The sequence below is a fragment of the Neovison vison genome, chromosome 3 (assembly GCF_020171115.1).
Source record: "Neovison vison isolate M4711 chromosome 3, ASM_NN_V1, whole genome shotgun sequence".
In the NCBI taxonomy this organism is placed as follows: Eukaryota; Metazoa; Chordata; class Mammalia; order Carnivora; family Mustelidae; genus Neogale; species Neogale vison.
The window spans coordinates 124,332,594-124,349,811 of NC_058093.1; the positions used below are offsets into that span (position 1 = coordinate 124,332,594).

General features: G+C 49.9%; 1 protein-coding gene across 9 annotated transcripts in view; it reads right to left on the bottom strand.

Annotated features, from left to right (window-relative positions):
* The window catches only part of ATP9B (ATPase phospholipid transporting 9B (putative)), a 223,685-nt gene that overhangs the window by 131,967 nt on the left and 74,500 nt on the right, over nucleotides 1-17,218 (bottom strand). For 8 of the 9 annotated variants that reach the window (XM_044242779.1, XM_044242783.1, XM_044242781.1 and 5 more), the window contains one exon: nucleotides 11,046-11,140. In XM_044242779.1, the coding sequence (XP_044098714.1) occupies nucleotides 11,046-11,140 (95 nt within the window). Of the gene's footprint in view, nucleotides 1-11,045; nucleotides 11,141-11,450; nucleotides 11,541-17,218 lie in introns of those variants that run through there. The other variant, XM_044242787.1, reaches the window with a different exon arrangement.

Genomic DNA, 17,218 nt, shown 5'->3' on the forward strand with positions numbered 1-17,218 from the left:
CGTGCACTGCACTCGAGGCTGGGCCCGACGCGGCCGGCCAGGGCTGTTGCAATCATGGCGCGATCAGCACCAAGCTGATGCAGGAACAGGTTCACAAACGGAGCCGGGACCGGCAACAGGTGCAAGAATTCAGACCCCCTGGGGCGACATTAAGCATTAAAACAACTGGCCGCTGGCTGGGTCCGCTGGGCCACCCACAACCAAGGGCCCACACTCTGCCGGGCGCGATGAAATCGAACTGCTCTCGGTACCAACACGAGACCCCTGTTCAACGCTGAAAGAGGAGGAGGCCCGCACCATCCTGGTGACCCCACCGCAGCCCCATCTGTCTCGGGAGTGCCTGGCTGCCATTAACCTGCGGCCGGCAGTCCCGATCGACTACAGTCTGCGACAGCGGACCACGTTCCTGAACCCGTGTCCCTCACCTGCCCCGTGTGTGCGCCTACAATGAGGCAGTGTGATTCCTAGGTGTTGCTGCTCCAGAAAGTAAATCATCTCTTCTGGGCCACTCCCCAGAGAAATGATGGGGACAAAGAGGAGGTGGCCCCATGAAGCTGTTTTGAAATGGGCCTTAGATCTCCTCCTGAGCAATTCCTAAACATGATGGTCTTCGGCATTAATTTGTGTAACAGCGTTTTCCCGGACGGGAGCCTGGCTTCTTGGTCTCATAAGGGTCTGGCTCCTGACTTCAGCTCCGGTTGTGCTCTTGGGGTCACGGGATCAAGCCCTGCACTCGGCTCCGAGACATTCTCTTTCCTGCTCCCTCGGCTCCTCCCCCCCAGTCCACACACACACACACACAATCTTTCTCTAAAGAAAAAAATAATTTCCTGTAAAAAAATGCTTTGTGCTTCTTTAAGGAAGATTTATTTGAGAGAGAGACAAAGAGGGTGAGACAGAACAAGCAGGGGAGGGCGGGCGGAGAGAGAATCCCAAGCAGACCCCTCGCCCCGTCAAGCGTGAAGCCCAGTGTGAGGCTCGATCTCATGACCCTGCAGTCCCTCGATCCCTTGACCTGAGCTGAAACCAAGAGTCAGACACTCAACTGACTGAGCCATCCAGGTATCCTAAATGCTTTGTGCTTCTTGGATAAAACCCTTTGAGCTGAAAGTCTGGGCTGACAACGTGAGGACTCCTGGGGGCACAGCACTGGGGAGGAGCAGAGGAAGGAGGTCACCTCTGCTTCTCAAAACTGCTGGCAGGCTCTCCCGTCTAGCAGAAAACCCTCCTGCTGCCAGTGATTGGCATTTGAGACTCAAAAGGGCTTCCGGGCCTAGAGCACATCTGGCAGCTTGGACTTCTCACTTGGACTTTTGGTGAATGGTTGATAGTACTGTCTTCACGGCCAGGGCCTCTATAGGGCACGCCTGGCAGCAGGCATGCAGACTGGACTCACCGGCTGAGTGAGGTCCCAGAACAACAAAGCTGCTAGCACTTCTCCTGTAAAGACACTTGGGCCAAGGCAGTGGGCTGTGCAGCAACAGGAGCACGGACTTGAGAAAGGCCTGCTCACAAGCAAGGCTGGCCCTTGGCTGGGGTCTAGAGATGTGGATGGCAGGAGCATTCCCACCATTCCCAGATGAGAAAGACCGCCTGTGACTGACCGATTTACTCAAGCAGCGTGGTTTATACCGAACACCTGCTTCCTTCCAGGAGCCTGGCAACTTCGCGTGCACCCAACAGAGGAATGCCCCATGGCCTCTCCTGCCCTTCCACAGTAGGAACCATCTCACTTGTGTTCTTGTAACGGCTGCCGCGGGTATGCAGTGTGTCCTGTGGGAGTCCACCGGGATGGGTCGAGAGCCGTGCCCCCTGCTTCCTCCAGAATCACCCCAGTGCCTTGACTGGGCTATCTGTGTCCCGCGTCCCATCGCTGGAATAAACCATGGTCATGAGGAGAATTATGTGCTAAGTCCTGGCGGGGGAGTCCTCCTAAGGAATCATTAAAACTGGAGGTGGTCTTAAAGGTCCCCCAAAACAGAGAGTTTACCATTCTTATAGTTCTCATTTTCATCTTTTGTTAATTTGTTTCATTTGGGTTTTGCCTCAAAACGAATGTTTTAGCACAGCCACCACCTTTAGAAAATCACAGACTTGAAGGCATGAAGACCCAGAGGCCCAAGACGGGAGTAACCACAGCAGCTAACGAGCAGCAGGGGAGGTGGAGACCTGAGGTGGGAGAGTGCCTCAGAGGAGCCTGGACTCTGGCACCCTCTCACCCCGACCCCACACAACCCACGTGCAGGGCGGGTTTCCAGCACCCCAGCTGATGGAAGTGAACAAAGACCCCAACTGCACGGAAGACAGAGCTTGGAGTTCAACTTCAGCCCCGTGAACTACCAAGTAGAACAAAACCAAACACAAAACAGTACTCTTCAGAAGAACATAAGCCAATCCAGAGTGTCTACAATTTAGCATTAGAAATGTTGAGGACACCATCCCAACCTCTAGACACACGAAGACATAAGAACACAAGGTTGAGATTCGGGAAAGACTAATTCTGAGATGACCAGATATCAGAATTAAGAGACGAGAATTTCAAAGCAGTTTTAATATCTCAAAGAATTAAATGAAAAATTCTCCTAAAAAGAATATACAATGGGAAACCATAGCACAGAAAAATAAATTACAGAATTAAAAAATACAGTATTTGAAAAAATTTATTTTTATTTAGCTTATTTATTTTATTTATTTAAACTTAACAGCAGATTGGAGATGACAGAACAGAGTCAATGAACTGAAGAAAGACCAAGAAAGAGATAATGAGTCTGAAGGCACAAAGAGAAAAAGATTTAGGAAAGGATACAGCTGCATGCTCTGACAGGGTATCAAGAGATCTAACATGCTTACAATTGGGTTCCTGGAAGGAGCGGAGAAAGAATGGGGAAGGAAAACTATTTGGAAAAAAAAAAATGACTAAAAATATGCAAAATGTGCTGGGCATAAAAATATGCCCAGACAGATGCAAGAAGCCCTGAAAACTCCTAGATGGATGAATAAAATTTAAAAGAAAGAAAGAAAGCAAGCCCAAAGTCCCATTGCTAAAAAACCAAAGAGAAATTCCAAACATACCAGAAAAAAATAAATATTACACACAGGGAACAACGATGAAAATAACACTGATTTCTCATTAGAAATAATGGAAGCAGGAGACAGTGGAACAAAATATTTAGAGTGCTATGGCGGGGGCGGGGGGAATCTGTCTTCCAAGAATTCAATATTCAGCAAAAATACCCTTCACAAAAACAGGAGAAATAAAGATATTTTGAGAAAAATAAGAACAAGAATTTACTATTAGCAGACATACACTACAAGAAATGGTAACATAAACTCTTGAGGCCAAAGGGAAATATTATCCAGTACAAATTTAGTCTTTAGAAGGGAATGGTGAGGAACGAAAATAATACATAGCAAAAGAAAAACAAAAATGCTGTTTTTCCACCCCATTTTTCCTTAAAATACAGATAAAACATAGGAACAGGTCATATGCAGATACACTGCACGTGAGACGCCTGTGAACGCACAGAAAGGAAGGTGAAGACAAAAGGGCACAGTGCGCCGTCCGCAGAAAGGACAGGCATGGTAAACAGACCCATCCAACAACAAGGTTCTTACGTTCCGTGTCAAGTGACCCAATTCTAACTTTTCACAACACACTTTCAGTTCAACACGTATTAGGATCTCTGGCAACTACAAAAGAAACAGAGAGGTCTGGCTAAAAAGCCAACAGATGAAGCGAACAGTCCGTCCGTCTTCCAGACCCGCTGCGTGTTGTTATTTCGGCAACTGTGTCTTCTACGAGCTCGCCTTTCTACGGGGTCTTTCCTCATAGCTTCTGTTTGGACTGTAATATCCCCTCAGATTTCCCAAAATATATTAGAGATTTGTGTTCCCTCTCTCCTACTCCTGGACACCCCGATTTACCCAGCCCGGTCTGATCGCCTCTGCTCGTGGGAGCCTCGAACGGCGGGCTGCAGGTCATGCTCGATCACTTAAACGGTCCTTCCCCGAAAACAAGCCACGGTCTAAAAACGATACAGCTTCCTTCATTTCTAGAAAACAACTATTTTGCTGTTTACATTGCATTTATTTCCTACTTTACTGTAGCTGAGTGGGGAGCACACAAATCTTCAAGTGGCTTAGGCTCACGAGCGTGCTGGCTGTACCAAGCCCAGAGGGAACCTTCTGCTCTGCGGGCAGCAGAGCCTCCAGGAGAGCTGACTGCGAAGTCTGCGCGCGCACCGCCCCGGAGGAAGGACCTGACGAAGTCAAAGAAAGTCACCGGAAAACTAACGGAAGAGATGGCGCGGCAGAGACACCTCCTGCGGTCCTTCCTGACTCCTGCTAAAGACAGGGCTCCCAGGCCTTCGATGGGCGTCCGGCCCCCGCCGCACCACGCCGCCCGCGGCATCCTTTCCAGCCAGCTCCGGCCGTGTGGGGCGGAGGACGACGAGCAGCGCTACGGCCGGAGGGGAGCAGTCACGGGGGCACAGGCGGGCGTCACCTGAGTGATGACACAGCTGCCCGCTCAGCCTCAGACCACCCAACTCTGCACTGTCGAGGGAGGGGAACAAACTCCTCTCCTAATCTGTGGAGCATGGGTTCAGGAAACAGAAACCGCCCCAGATCTCAGGAACGGAGAGGGATTTCACACATGGGGTGACGTCCTTCCAAAATTACAGGAAGGGGTTAGACTCCTGACAGAACCTCCAAAAATGACTCTCAGAACAGAACCCAAACGGTCCTCCATGGGAAATGCCTTTGAACAACTGAGTTCAAGACACATCCACTGAGTCCGACTCCAGGGCGCACAGACCACGGGCCACACAGCACCTGCCACTTCTGCCCATGACCGGGAGGGCGGGCCCTGCCAGCAGAGAGCGCCAACAAGGCAGAAGGAGACCTCGTCCCCACTCCTGCCCTAGAAATTCTTCACGAGTCTGTTTGACTTGGGAACGCTCATTCACACACCTTCATCAGGGCCTGGACAACACAGACTGATGAATTTTCCATTTTCTAGCGAACAGAGACGCTGTACTGGATCGAGCGTGAGCAGAGCAGCTGGCCACCGCGGGTCTGCTACTGCCGTTCAGAGAGCATACGTGAACTAATATAAAGTTATTTTCAAGTTAATTAAGGCAAGCTGGTTTGCACAAGAAAAAGCACATCGCGTAATGACGTGGGCTTAGGGAAAACCGCAAGCATGTTCAATAAGCAGCCAAGCGACTCCCGGGATAAGGCAGGGCTGAGAACCCTGCGTCGCTCGAACATTACCCTACCGGAGTGTTTCTAAAGAAATGAAGCTCTCGCGTGACAGACGAGCTTTCGATCCACGGAACAACTCTGGCAACAGCCCTCATCTCTGCATGCACATGAACATTCAGAGGAACGCGTTTCGTCTAGTGTATCAGACATCAAATGACTGAATAATGGCACAATAATGAGATTGTCATTCGAAGCTTTTCACGATAATTTAAAAATCATTCTGAAGTTTTCAATAATGTAGGAAAGCCTCTGCTATTAGGTCAAGGGCAACATTTGTTCGCATTACTTAAAGGTCATTAAAATACATCCTTAATCATAACATGTGGTTCATTACAAATAAAATTGCCTTTCGTTCAATAAAACTAATTAAATGTAAATGGTATTGTTTACTGCTATATGGATCTTTTGAAATAAATCAGCAAGTCATGATTTATTGTGACCTCATTGTTGTTAATAAATTCGCCTGATCACAAAAGCCAGAGGCGCGTTTCCCGAATATCTATGGGTGCCCGCAAAGCACGTCTTCTAGCCGCCTGCACAGCAGTGACAAGCCCAGCCCGCCGCCACAGGCTGGAGGCACAGTGACTATCAAGTAGCTTGTTCCAGTTTTCACTGGTCACATCATCAGACCAGGGGCTCCAACGGAATCGGAGAGAGCATTCTTGGTGGCGCCCTTGGTTCTTCAGGAACAGCGCGTAGGTTTACAGGCCGACTCCTCGGCATCATGATGTTTGGCTGTTGATACGCACACTGGGAAGGACACCAAATGTCCCCAAACCGTTGCCTCCGAGACAGAGCAGTCCGTATGAGTGACAGGGGGCGAGTAAACTAGTCAATGAAAAGCCAAATTGCCATGCCTGAATCCATAAAGAAATTAGAGCTCTTTTCCCTACGAAATCTATACATATGTGCCAAAGTATATGAAGCTACAAATTTAATTTAATGAACCAGATATTCACTTAAACTTCCTTTTTTTCTAGAATATACTGCTTATTAGTTTTATGGTGATATCAAAACTGAAAATGTTTTCATTTACTAGTTCCTTTACCTAAACGGTAACTCACACGATCAAAGTACACCAATCATGACATTCAAAAATTACCATTACTGTACCTTTGTGACTGTTTTTGAAGTTGATACACATCTGTCATTAATAAAGATGAGGAAAAGATCCTTATAATATTGAGCATAATAAAATGTCACTTCCTGTGGACCACAGCAGAGGACACCGGACGGTCCAGCCGGTGCGGTGGGATTCGACTACTCTTCTAAGACGCAACTGACCGCTGTGCAGCTGTCCGGTGCATGACTGTGTGCACCTGCAACCCGCACCTGTCGAGGACAGCGGCCAGCTGTGGGGCACAGCCACCGGCTCCCCTGCAGGGTGCCCGGCCCTGGCCTCCACCACAGGACGTTCCAAGTTCTGCACGACTGTCGTCCCCTCGGGGGCGGTTACTCGTTACTGTGCCTGGGCTTTCCCTTCAGACACATTCGTTCACGTTCCCTTCCGCACCCAGCCAACTCCAGCTGCTCCAAAGGACCGCCTAGCGCCAGCCTTCCCACCTGTCCCGCCCGTGACTCGGGACTCCTTGCCAAGGAGCCTCTGACAGCAAGACGCGGGCCGGGCCCCCATCTGGGCACGAGAGCAGAGAGAAACCCTCCCCAGTCCGTGACGACTCATCGAACACCTCTCAGCCCTGGAGGGTCCCCTGAGGGTGCCTCCGAGAAGAGCAGGACACAAAGGAGAAACACACAACTATGAAATAGCAGGACCGACCCCTGGTCGGCTCAAACCCCACCAGGAAGCCAAGAGGCAAGAACGTGTCATGATAAACGCGAATCCTCTTCACAGACGTATGAGACTGTAGGCCAGCGGTCCTCAGTGACGCGGTGACAGCACAGCCTGATTTTGCCCCAAGAAGAAAAGCAAAGCGGACAGAAAGCACGGCCGGTCCAAGTGGGTCTCAGGAAGAATGGAGAAAGGAGGGGCCGGAGGGCAGATGCGTGGGCGCTGGCACTGTCAGGCCGTGTCACATGACAGGAGACAGAAGGAGCCGCTCGCCACACCCCTGCACGGGAAACATGAGGTGTGGCCAGGCAGAAGGCAACCAGAGAGCCCAACCCTGAACTGGCCTCAGAGAGGACACAGCATGGGGGACAGGTCAAAAGCAACCAGCCAGTTACAGGCACCTGTGAACAACCAAGAATTTCTAAGGTTGTGCCAGAAAGATCAAGCCCTTGTACTGGGATTACACCAGCATCACAATAAAGGAGGCTCCAGGCCCTCCCCAATAAAATTTAAGCACAAATCCAGTTTATTCACAAGCTGCCAAACTAAGAAAATCAATGGTTTTGAAAAAAGAGAAAATACACTTAGAATACTGAGCATTCAATAAAAAAATTACCATACATGCAAAGAAGCAGGAAATTGTGACCTGTAACAGCAGAATAATTAAAAACTTAAAAACTGGGCGCCAGGTGGCACAGTCAGTTAAGCGTCCGATTCTTGGTTTCAGCTCAGGTCGTGATCGCAGGGTCTCAAGACTGAGTCTCATGTGGGGCTCTGCACTCAGTGGGGGTCTGCTTGCTTCCTCTCCCTCTACCCACCCACGCCCCGCCCACACGCGCATACTCTCTCTCTCTCAAATCACTCTTGAAACAAAAAGTAGACACAGACACAATGGAATTAACAGATAACAGAGACGTAACAGAGACAATGGAGTAACAGAGACAACGGAATTAACAGATAAAGAATAAGTAGTATAAAATGCTGGAAGACTTAATGTCTAAATGAACACTGAAAAAAGTATTTAATTTATTTTAAAAAAAGATTTAAATGAAAGTATGACCACATCAGGAAGGAAAGAAAGGTAGCTAAACAGTAACAAAAATGAGAGAACTACACAGAGCTCCCAAATATTAAAAATATAGTATTTAGAATAAAAAATTTGCTGAATGTTCTTAATAGAAGACTAGATACTTCAGAAGACAAAATCAGTGAATTCAAAAACAGCAAAGGAAAGGACCAAATCAAGTCACAGGAAGTAAAGAGCAAGGGAGCTCAAACACCAGCGGAATGACGAGTGGCGTAAGACACATATTGCTGATGTCCCAGATGGAGGGTTTCAGCAGAAAGGCATGAAAAATAAAGCCTAGAAGTTTCTGAAATGGAGGAGAAAAAAACCAAGAAACTCCAGATCAAAAAAGTCCAACAAATCGGGGCACCTGGGTGGCTCAGTGGTTTAAGCCTCTGCCTTCGGCTCAGGTCATGATCTCAGGGTCCTGGGATCGAGCCCCGCATCGGGCTCTCTGCTCAGCGGGGAGCTGCCTCCCCCCGCCCCCGCCTGCCTCTCTGCCTACTTGTGATCTCTGTCTGTCAAATAAATAAATAAAATATTAAAAAAAAAAAAAGTCTAACAAACCTTAAGCAAAACAAATCAAGACACATACACCAATTCCTGAAGAAGTCATCACACACACACAAATCTTAAAAACGCCTGGAGAAAGAGACAGAAAAAGAGGAGCCAACACACAGTATAAGGCAAAGAAAGCAAGGGCTGTTCTGAGACGGCAGACAGAGACAAGGAAAACTGTCAGAAAAAACCTTAAAAGCCTCTTCCAAAAATGAAGGTGAAATTAAGACATTTTTCAAGCAAAAACTTTCACAATTAATCTAGCAGACTTCTCTTATAAGACATACGGAAAGAAGTTCTTTGATTTAAAGGAAAAATTAACTGAAAGTTAGATCCACATTCAGGAAAGAAGACCCCGAAACTGTGTAAATGGTATAGAAGTGGAAAAGAGGGTTTTTATTTTTTTAATACCTTCTTAACATGCTTGACAACTCTTTTTTGTAAGATGTATTTATTATTTTTAGTTGGGGAAGGGTAAAGGGAGAGGAAGAGAGAACGTCAAGCAGACTCCCCAATGAGCAGAGAGTCCGACACGGGGCCCACTCTCATGACCCTGAGATCGTGACCGGAGCTGAAATCAAGAGTCAGATGCTTAACCGACTGAGCCACCCCGGTCCCCATGTTTGACTACTTGAAAGAAAAAAATATATATATTGTACAGTGTGGCTTACAACATGCAGAAGTAAAATATAACGACACAACAACACAACAGAGGAGGAGGACGTGGAAGTCTAACTGTGCAAGTTTCTTAAATTATATACAAAATAGTATAATACCCTTTGGAGAAAGATAACAGTAAGTTAGTAACACATACTGGAAACCGCAGAACAATCATTACAAAATAGAACTACCGGTTAGAGCCAGTAATAGTAATTAAAAATCTAAAATAATACCTAAAGATGGAAAAAAGGAACAAAGAGATGAGATAAGTAGAAAATAAACAGCAAAATAACTGCCTTTAACTCAACCATTATTAATAATTATGGTAAATGTACTCACTAAAAATGCAACAACTGTCAGAGTAAGTGAAAAAACAGCATCTGCTTGTGTGATGGTAACAGGAAACCCACTTCATACATACAGAAACAGACACAGTAAACATGCAAGCACAGAAAGATAGGCCGCGCCAACACCAATCAAAAGAAAGCCACAGTCACTATATTAGGACAAAGTAGAGGTCACAACCAAGAACACCCCACAAATACTGAGCAAAGTTCGGCTCCTCGCCAGGGCAGGAGAATTCTGAGTGTGCACGGCTCCAGAGCGGTGCTTCGACGTACCCGGGCCGACTGACAGAACCCGGGGGAGAAAGAGTGTATCTTCCAACTCTTCCTTCACTAATTAAGAGAACAGATGGTAGAAAGCAACTAAAAATATACAACACTTAAACAACATTTTCCACCATCCTGACCTGATGAACACTCAGAGGCTACCCACAGAACAGCAGAACGCACTCTGGAAATAGGCCAGAGCCTCCTCCACTGCGGCTTTGTTAAGAGAAGATGTGAGCTGCCGGGGGAGATTCTCGGTGTTGTGACAGATCGTTGACAGTGCTGGGATCTGGTAAATGCCACTGTTCTCGCTAATGCCACCTCTTGCCTGTTCCCCAGGAACAAAGGGGCACTGGGCAAAGACCACGCAAGGTGCCTGACAGTGTCCGCTTCCTTCTCTCTCGGTCACAAGACACAGTAACATTCTCCCTCCTCCTAATCGAAGAAGGTTCTCTATTGTCCCAAGAACAGCAGAGTCGACGTGCCTGTCTCCAAAAGGAGGCTAATTTCATCTAGTTCCACAATCTGCCAAAAGCGATGGAAATCAGCCTACCACCGAGTTAAGTCGGTTAGCAAAAATATACTGGTTTGTGGACTCATTTAATCCTGCCAAAAGTTCTCAATCTTAAAGATTACTCAATTGCAAGGTTTAAAAGTAAAAACCAGGAGGAAAAGGAACGCAAGAGAAAAGAGGACCAAAGCGTCAGGCCAACAGGAACACTGCAAACCACACCGAGAACAGGTCACGTGCCAAGACACCACGGAAATTATTCTGCCGTAATTTTCAATGACCCTTTGTTAGCAGTAAAAGAAGCATTTTTTTTTAAGATTTTATTTATTCATTTGACAGAGATCACAGGTAGGCATAGAGGCAGGCAGAGAGAGAGGAGGAAGCAGGCTCCCCACCAAGCAGAGAGCCCGATGCGGGACTCAATCCCAGGACCCTGGGATCACAACCTGAGCTGAAGGCAGAGACTTAACCCAGTGAGCCCCCCAGGTGCCCCTAAAGGAAGCATTTTAAAAAATCAGTGCATTCAAGTCAGCTGCCTGGGAAGGAGCGCGACCGGCCAGGCAATGGAAGTCCACGCGAACTCACCCCGAGGGCCGGCAACCTCTGCGTGCAGCTCACCGCCACCTTCAGCTTCCAGTCGGTCTCACCATCAAGCTGATCAGTTCGAATGAAACACGAACCTTGGAAGGAGACACGAAGATTCCAGAGTTACAGGTGCTTGAAGGCCACAAGTGTGCGGCACAAGGGACGAGAACAGCATGTCCAGAAATCTGCATCAACAAAAATCCTCAAAAGCCTTTATATATTTGATTCACAAACAAGTGTGCTGAGGAGATACAGGTCACTAACTAGTCACTTACCTGCTATGTGGTGTCCTTGCCTACGGAGGCTTAATATTAGTAAGTGCTTTACTTTAGAAAAACTACTTTGGTCATTTGTAACTTTAATTCATGTTTTAGTAATGAAATAATAATACACAAAAATACCCACGAGTGTGCCATAACTCTGCGGATAAATCATCTGATGTGCCGCCGTAAAATGTGTGCTCAGTAAGAAAAGCCCAGCGAAAGTGCCAAAACACAGGTAAGATCTACTGCCATACGAACCTATCAAATTCGAAACATGAATGAATATTAAGCAACAAAACTCCACGCACCCTTTGACCACACTATCCCACCACTTCTCAGAACCTATCCTAAGACAGAACAGCCAAGACACGAAGTGACACACATACAAGATGATCCTGTACCAGTAGTGGTCGGAACCAACGGCTGAGAGCAGATCGTGTGAGAATCGATGAAGGGGAAGGCGAGCAGCCGCGTGAGACAGACAGGATGGAGGACAGCGCACAGACAGGAGACCGGGAGCGAGACACGGAGGGGGAGGGGAGGGAGAGGGGAGGGAGGAAGAGAAAGGGAAATGAGAAACACCTTAATTGCTACCGTCAACGATCTGCGGGGTGTACATCGGTAAGGGAGGGAAGCAAAATGCCGTGCCGCAAGTACCACCGTCCGCTGAAGAGCCGGGCCAGGGGCAGGGGGTTGGGGGGAATGTGTGGGTGTGGCCACCGGGGTGACCTCTGCAGAGGGAGGAAGGTGGGAAGGGGCTGTTCTATAGTGCTCCGTCTGAAATCACACATGCTTTACATACTGGAAAGGGCCAATTACATCAAACTTTGAAAAAGCAATTGCTAAAAACAAGCATATAAAACAAAGCATTCGTTTCATCACCACATGAATTGTCACAGAAAGCCCACAAGCATCTGTACGTCTTGGTGACTCAGGACAAGTACCCGGTAAACAAGTTCGAGGCCCGCGAGTATCTTGGGTGTCCCCCGCCCCCAGCACGACTATCACTGGCCCTCCTTGCTCTGGTCTGGAGTTACCCCCCAAATGTACACGCTCAAGACACCACAGCTGAGCCTTGTCCACTCTGGGTACACATTCCTGTCACTTCATCCGCAGGCCCTCCCTGCCCTCCCTGGTCTGCGTGTCACTGCCTGCGCACTCACGATCCAGGCCAACCGTCTCCCCTTCCCCTACGGGACCTGGGACCCTGGCTCCTGCACCCAGAGCCCAGCTCACACTCCACGGACCCTGAGCACTGCTGCCCAGCTGCCACCAGAGGCACCATGTCCAGGCGCTGCTCTGCTTGGACACCAGCAGCCTCTGTGCTCAGGGCCCACATCCGTGACCGCAGTGCTGGCCGAAGGAAGTGGGAGAGTCCATCTTCCCTTTTCAGCTTTTGGCTAGAATAAACGCCAGCAGAGGCCTCTGTTCTTTGGATTCGGTCTGGTCGCCTACTGAAAGTTCCTGTAAGAAAGCACTGATTCCTTTTGTGACTCATCCAAGAATGAATGAATGAATGAATGAATGAATGATTCATTCATTTCAAGACAACGAGTTGCCCCCGTGCCATCCTTAGGAGAAACCCAATTAGGCGTGTGTGTGTACGCGTGCGCGCTCACGTGTGTGTGCGCGTGTGTGCGTGCCGCGTGAGCTGCGTGAGCGAGAAGCTTCCCCGCAACGTCACTACTGTCACGACCGAGTCTCGGGCTGACCCACTGTCGCGGGTGGGGATCTGACTTCCACAGTCAGCACACCATAAAGGTGAAAACATCCAGTGTTCCCCAGAAATCAGTGTGCGCACGAAGAAACAGGGCCGTGTCACTGCACACTTATAAAGGGGGAAAAGGGGCGCCCGGGGGCTCCAGGTGGTCGAGCATCTGCCTTCACTAAGGTCCCGATCCCAAGGTCTTGGGATCAAGACCCACACCGGGCTCCCTGCTCAGCAAGGAGTCTGCTGCTTCTCCCTCTCTCTCTACCCCTCACCCCTGCTTATGATCTGTCTCACAAACACACTCTCTCTCAAGTAAATAAAATCTTTAAATAAATAAAATAAAGGAAGAAAAAATATAAACAGACACTGTCTCTGGAGAATATGTGATGTCGGATCTCGTAGACAGAGACAAGGCTGAAAGATGCTCAGAAGCTGAACAAAGATGTAAGGAAAGTCAAGAAAACAAATTATGAACAAACTGGAATCAATAAAGAGGGAGAAAACAGAAAAAAGAAGAAATCCAGGAACTGACAAGCAGAGTAGTCACAAGGGACACCTCCCGGGGGAAGCCAAGGGCAGAAGGAAGAAGCAGCAAACCCGAAGACAGGACAGAAATGGTCCAGCCTGAGGACGGGAGAGCAAAAGAACTGAAAGACCGCGGCGGGGACGGAAGGGCCCGTGGGCCTCACCGCCTGTGCCGGCACGCGCCGTGGGAGCCCCCGCAGGACTGGAGCTGAGCGCGCCGAGACGGCCTGGAGAAGCTCTGACCGTGACCGCAAACGTCCAGCCGCGGTGAAAGACGTGCCCGGCAGCATCTAAGGAGCCCAGAAAGGCCACGTCAGAGGACGTCTGAGCCACTCGGAGGCGCCGGGGTGAGGGGAGGGGCTGTGGCGGCCCCCCAGCTCCGCCCGGCACGCTGGCTGATGGGGAAAACCAGCTGCGGCTCCCCGAGCCTGGCTCGTCAAAACCGGGCGGAGCCCCTGCCTCGGAGCGGGAGCTGCTGAGCAGAAGAGGCCCGGTCCCCCGGGCCTGGGGAAATGAGCGGCGAGCGTCACCTCACAGGGCGACGCCTCGGCCTCAGTCTGGCGGGAGCAGGGAGATGGGGCCAGCCCCGGGCTCCTTGGCCGCGCGGGTCGCAGTAGAAGCTTCTTTCCCGTGGAGTCAAATGCTACAGAATCCATCCGTTCCCACCGAGAAGATCTCTGAAGAATATTAAAACAATTACTCTCAAAAGAAAAATAACTGAACACTTAGGGATTCTCTTCAGTGAAAACAAGAAAGTCCTCTAGTGTTTTTCAACCAGGAGAGATTCTGCACCCCGGAGGGCACTTGGAAACGTGTGGGGACACAGCTTTTAAACCTGGGCAGGGAAGGGGCTGCCACTGGTATCTAGTGGCCCGAGGCAGCAGTGCTGAGCCCCCAGCGCCTCAGAACCGCCCCCCGCCCCGTGAAGAGCGCCGGGTCCCCAGGGTCAGCAGGCCCAGGAGGGGCCCCTGTTCCGGGGCGCGGCAGGAAGAGCCCGTCTTGGGCGGAACACTGGCTCTGACCTCACTCGGCAATGTTCCCTGTCCAGCTGCTTCGCTGCGCTCAAGTCGTCATCTGCACGGCGGGGGCAGGGGACCGGACCGAGCCGAGAGCCGTGTGGACACCACAGCCGCGTGGACAGTCCACGGCAGCCGGCCTCGAGCGCCGCGCGCCAGGAACCCCCTGGGCTGCCGCTTTCTCAAGCCCGGGAACCAGTGAAGGCAGCCGTGTCAGGACGCACCTCCCCAGAGCCCAGGCAATGTCCCAGGCACCTCCCCAGAGCCTCACACAATGTGCTAACGCTAAAGTGGGTCCGTGCCAGTCCACGTCCCTGCTAGGCACGTTCTCCCTGCGACCCTCTGGAGGAACTGCTGCTCTACGCGCACCGGGAGCCTTTTCTTGCTCTCCTACTACTTCTTCCAGCAGCCAATGCACTTCCGACCCATCGCGGTTCAGGCCCTGCAACGTGTTCCTGAGAGTCCTGCACCAAGGACGCCTCCAGCCCTGGCAGCTGTGCTGTGCCGCGGGCACCGGTGCCGCCATCACGATTCCAGGAGCCTCCCAGAGCCGCGGGAGACAACTCGGAGTCACCCGCCGGACGGAGGGAAGTGACGACTCAGTCACCCGCCGGACGGAGGGAAATGACGACTCAGAGTCACCTGCCGTACGGAGGGAAGTGACGACTCAGAGTCACCCGCCGGACGGAGGGAGGTGACGACTCAGTCACCTGCCGTACGGAGGGAAGTGACGACTCAGAGTCACCCGCCGGACGGAGGGAAGTGACGACTCAGTCACCTGCCGGACGGAGGGAAGTGACGACTCAGTCACCCGCCGGACGGAGGGAGGTGACGACTCAGTCACCCGCCGGACGGCGGGAGGTGTTCGCAGGAGACCGCGGTCTGATTCCACGTCCTCTGAGAGACTCCGCTCAATACGTAAATCGGCTCCGTTGTGCATTACTTGTCGGAAGACCTACCACGAGGAGAGCATTTTACACACTGCTTTCACTAACAAGGAGTACAAGAAAACTTGCAATGGATGTTATTTTACAGTTGAACAGTTTTTCAAAGTTGATTTTACTCCTCTTAAATACCTGCATGTTTACGTATGTGCGTGTGGGCCTGTGTGTGTTCTGATGCAGAAGCAAGCACACAGGGACGGGATTCTTGAGACGTCAGTGCCAACAGCTCTGCCCTAGGTCTGCTTTCTAACACAGAAGGCAGGAAGAAGGGAGCCTCTTACAGCGCAAACATCCCACGTTTCTCGGTGAAAGCAATGCCGGGCTCTGGAAGCTTACTGGGCACTGGAAGCAATACAGCCGTCTTCAAAGAGGACACGCTTCGCTCCGCTGTTTTAGAAATTCAGGGCAACAGATCTAGGACTTTCCCTGCTAGCCTCGCAGGAACTGACCGGATTTAAACAGAGCATGAACTGTGGCGGGCGCAGAAGTGCGGCCAACGTACCGGACCCGCTGACGTGCCCTGGCCGGCGCCAGCCACATGGGAGGCCAGCGAAGGCTGGGCGAAACTGAATTATTAAATCGTCTGCTTATATCCCGTTACAGACTTCTTATGAATACTTGATTTTATTTTGTATAATTGACAAGAGCTGACAGGAAAGGACAGGTTTAATGACAATCAAATTAAGATCCACTAGGCCACGTGTCACACAGGAGAGCTGCGTCAAGTGGCACTGAAGTGACGGATGGAACATGGCGCGGCTGGGCTCCGGAGCCTGTCACACGCCGTGACGAGCTCTCCCGTAGTATTAGAAGACCGTCCGCAACAGTGCACGAGTCCAATAGCTCTGGAAGAGACGGGGACAGTACGTGCCCAGCAAAAGAAAAATAGACATTGACTTTGCATATGTAATACCAGGTCGTTCGCCATTAAACTTGATTCCTAAATCATTTATGTGACTTAATGACTCTGCATGAAATTTTTAAGCTGCCGGGAAGATGAATAGCACCAGGGAGAGAATGTGGTTGAGTACAGTGTCATTTACCTACCTCTGCCCCACTAACAGGTGACAGCTGAGCCATTGTACTATGTCCCAAACACTTCAACTATAATGTCATCACTTAGGAGGCAAGTGAAAAAGATATTGGCATTTATAAGAGATTGATGAAAATCAGTTCTAAAGCATTAATTTCTCTTAATACCACTAAAAGGATTGAGTGCATTCAGGAGATATTTGATCTGAATTAAGAAACCGATGAAGCAACTGATTAATTGGAATCGAAGCCCTCCAAGCCCGGACCCGTCGACTGCATCCGCACTCTGGACAATTGGATGCCGGCCCCGCAGAAGGCCCTGTGTTCACACACAGCCAACGTGGCACCACAGAACCTCCCTGAGCTGCAAATGTCCAAGCTCGGACACACCTCAGAGATTTAAGACTTTTATACTGGCTAGGGTTTGAAGACTTTTATTTATCTTTAATTTTTTTAAGATTTTATTTATTTCTTTGACCAAGAGAGATACATCGAGAGAGGGAACACAAGCAGGGGGAGCAGGAGAGGGAGAAGCAGGCTCCCTGCTGAGCGGAGAGCCCAATGCGGGGCTCGATCCCAGGACCCAGGGATCATGACCTGAGCCAAAGGCAGAGGCTTAAGGACAGAGCCACACAAGTACCCCAAAATTTTTATTTTAACAGACAATGCGCTATCAGATTCT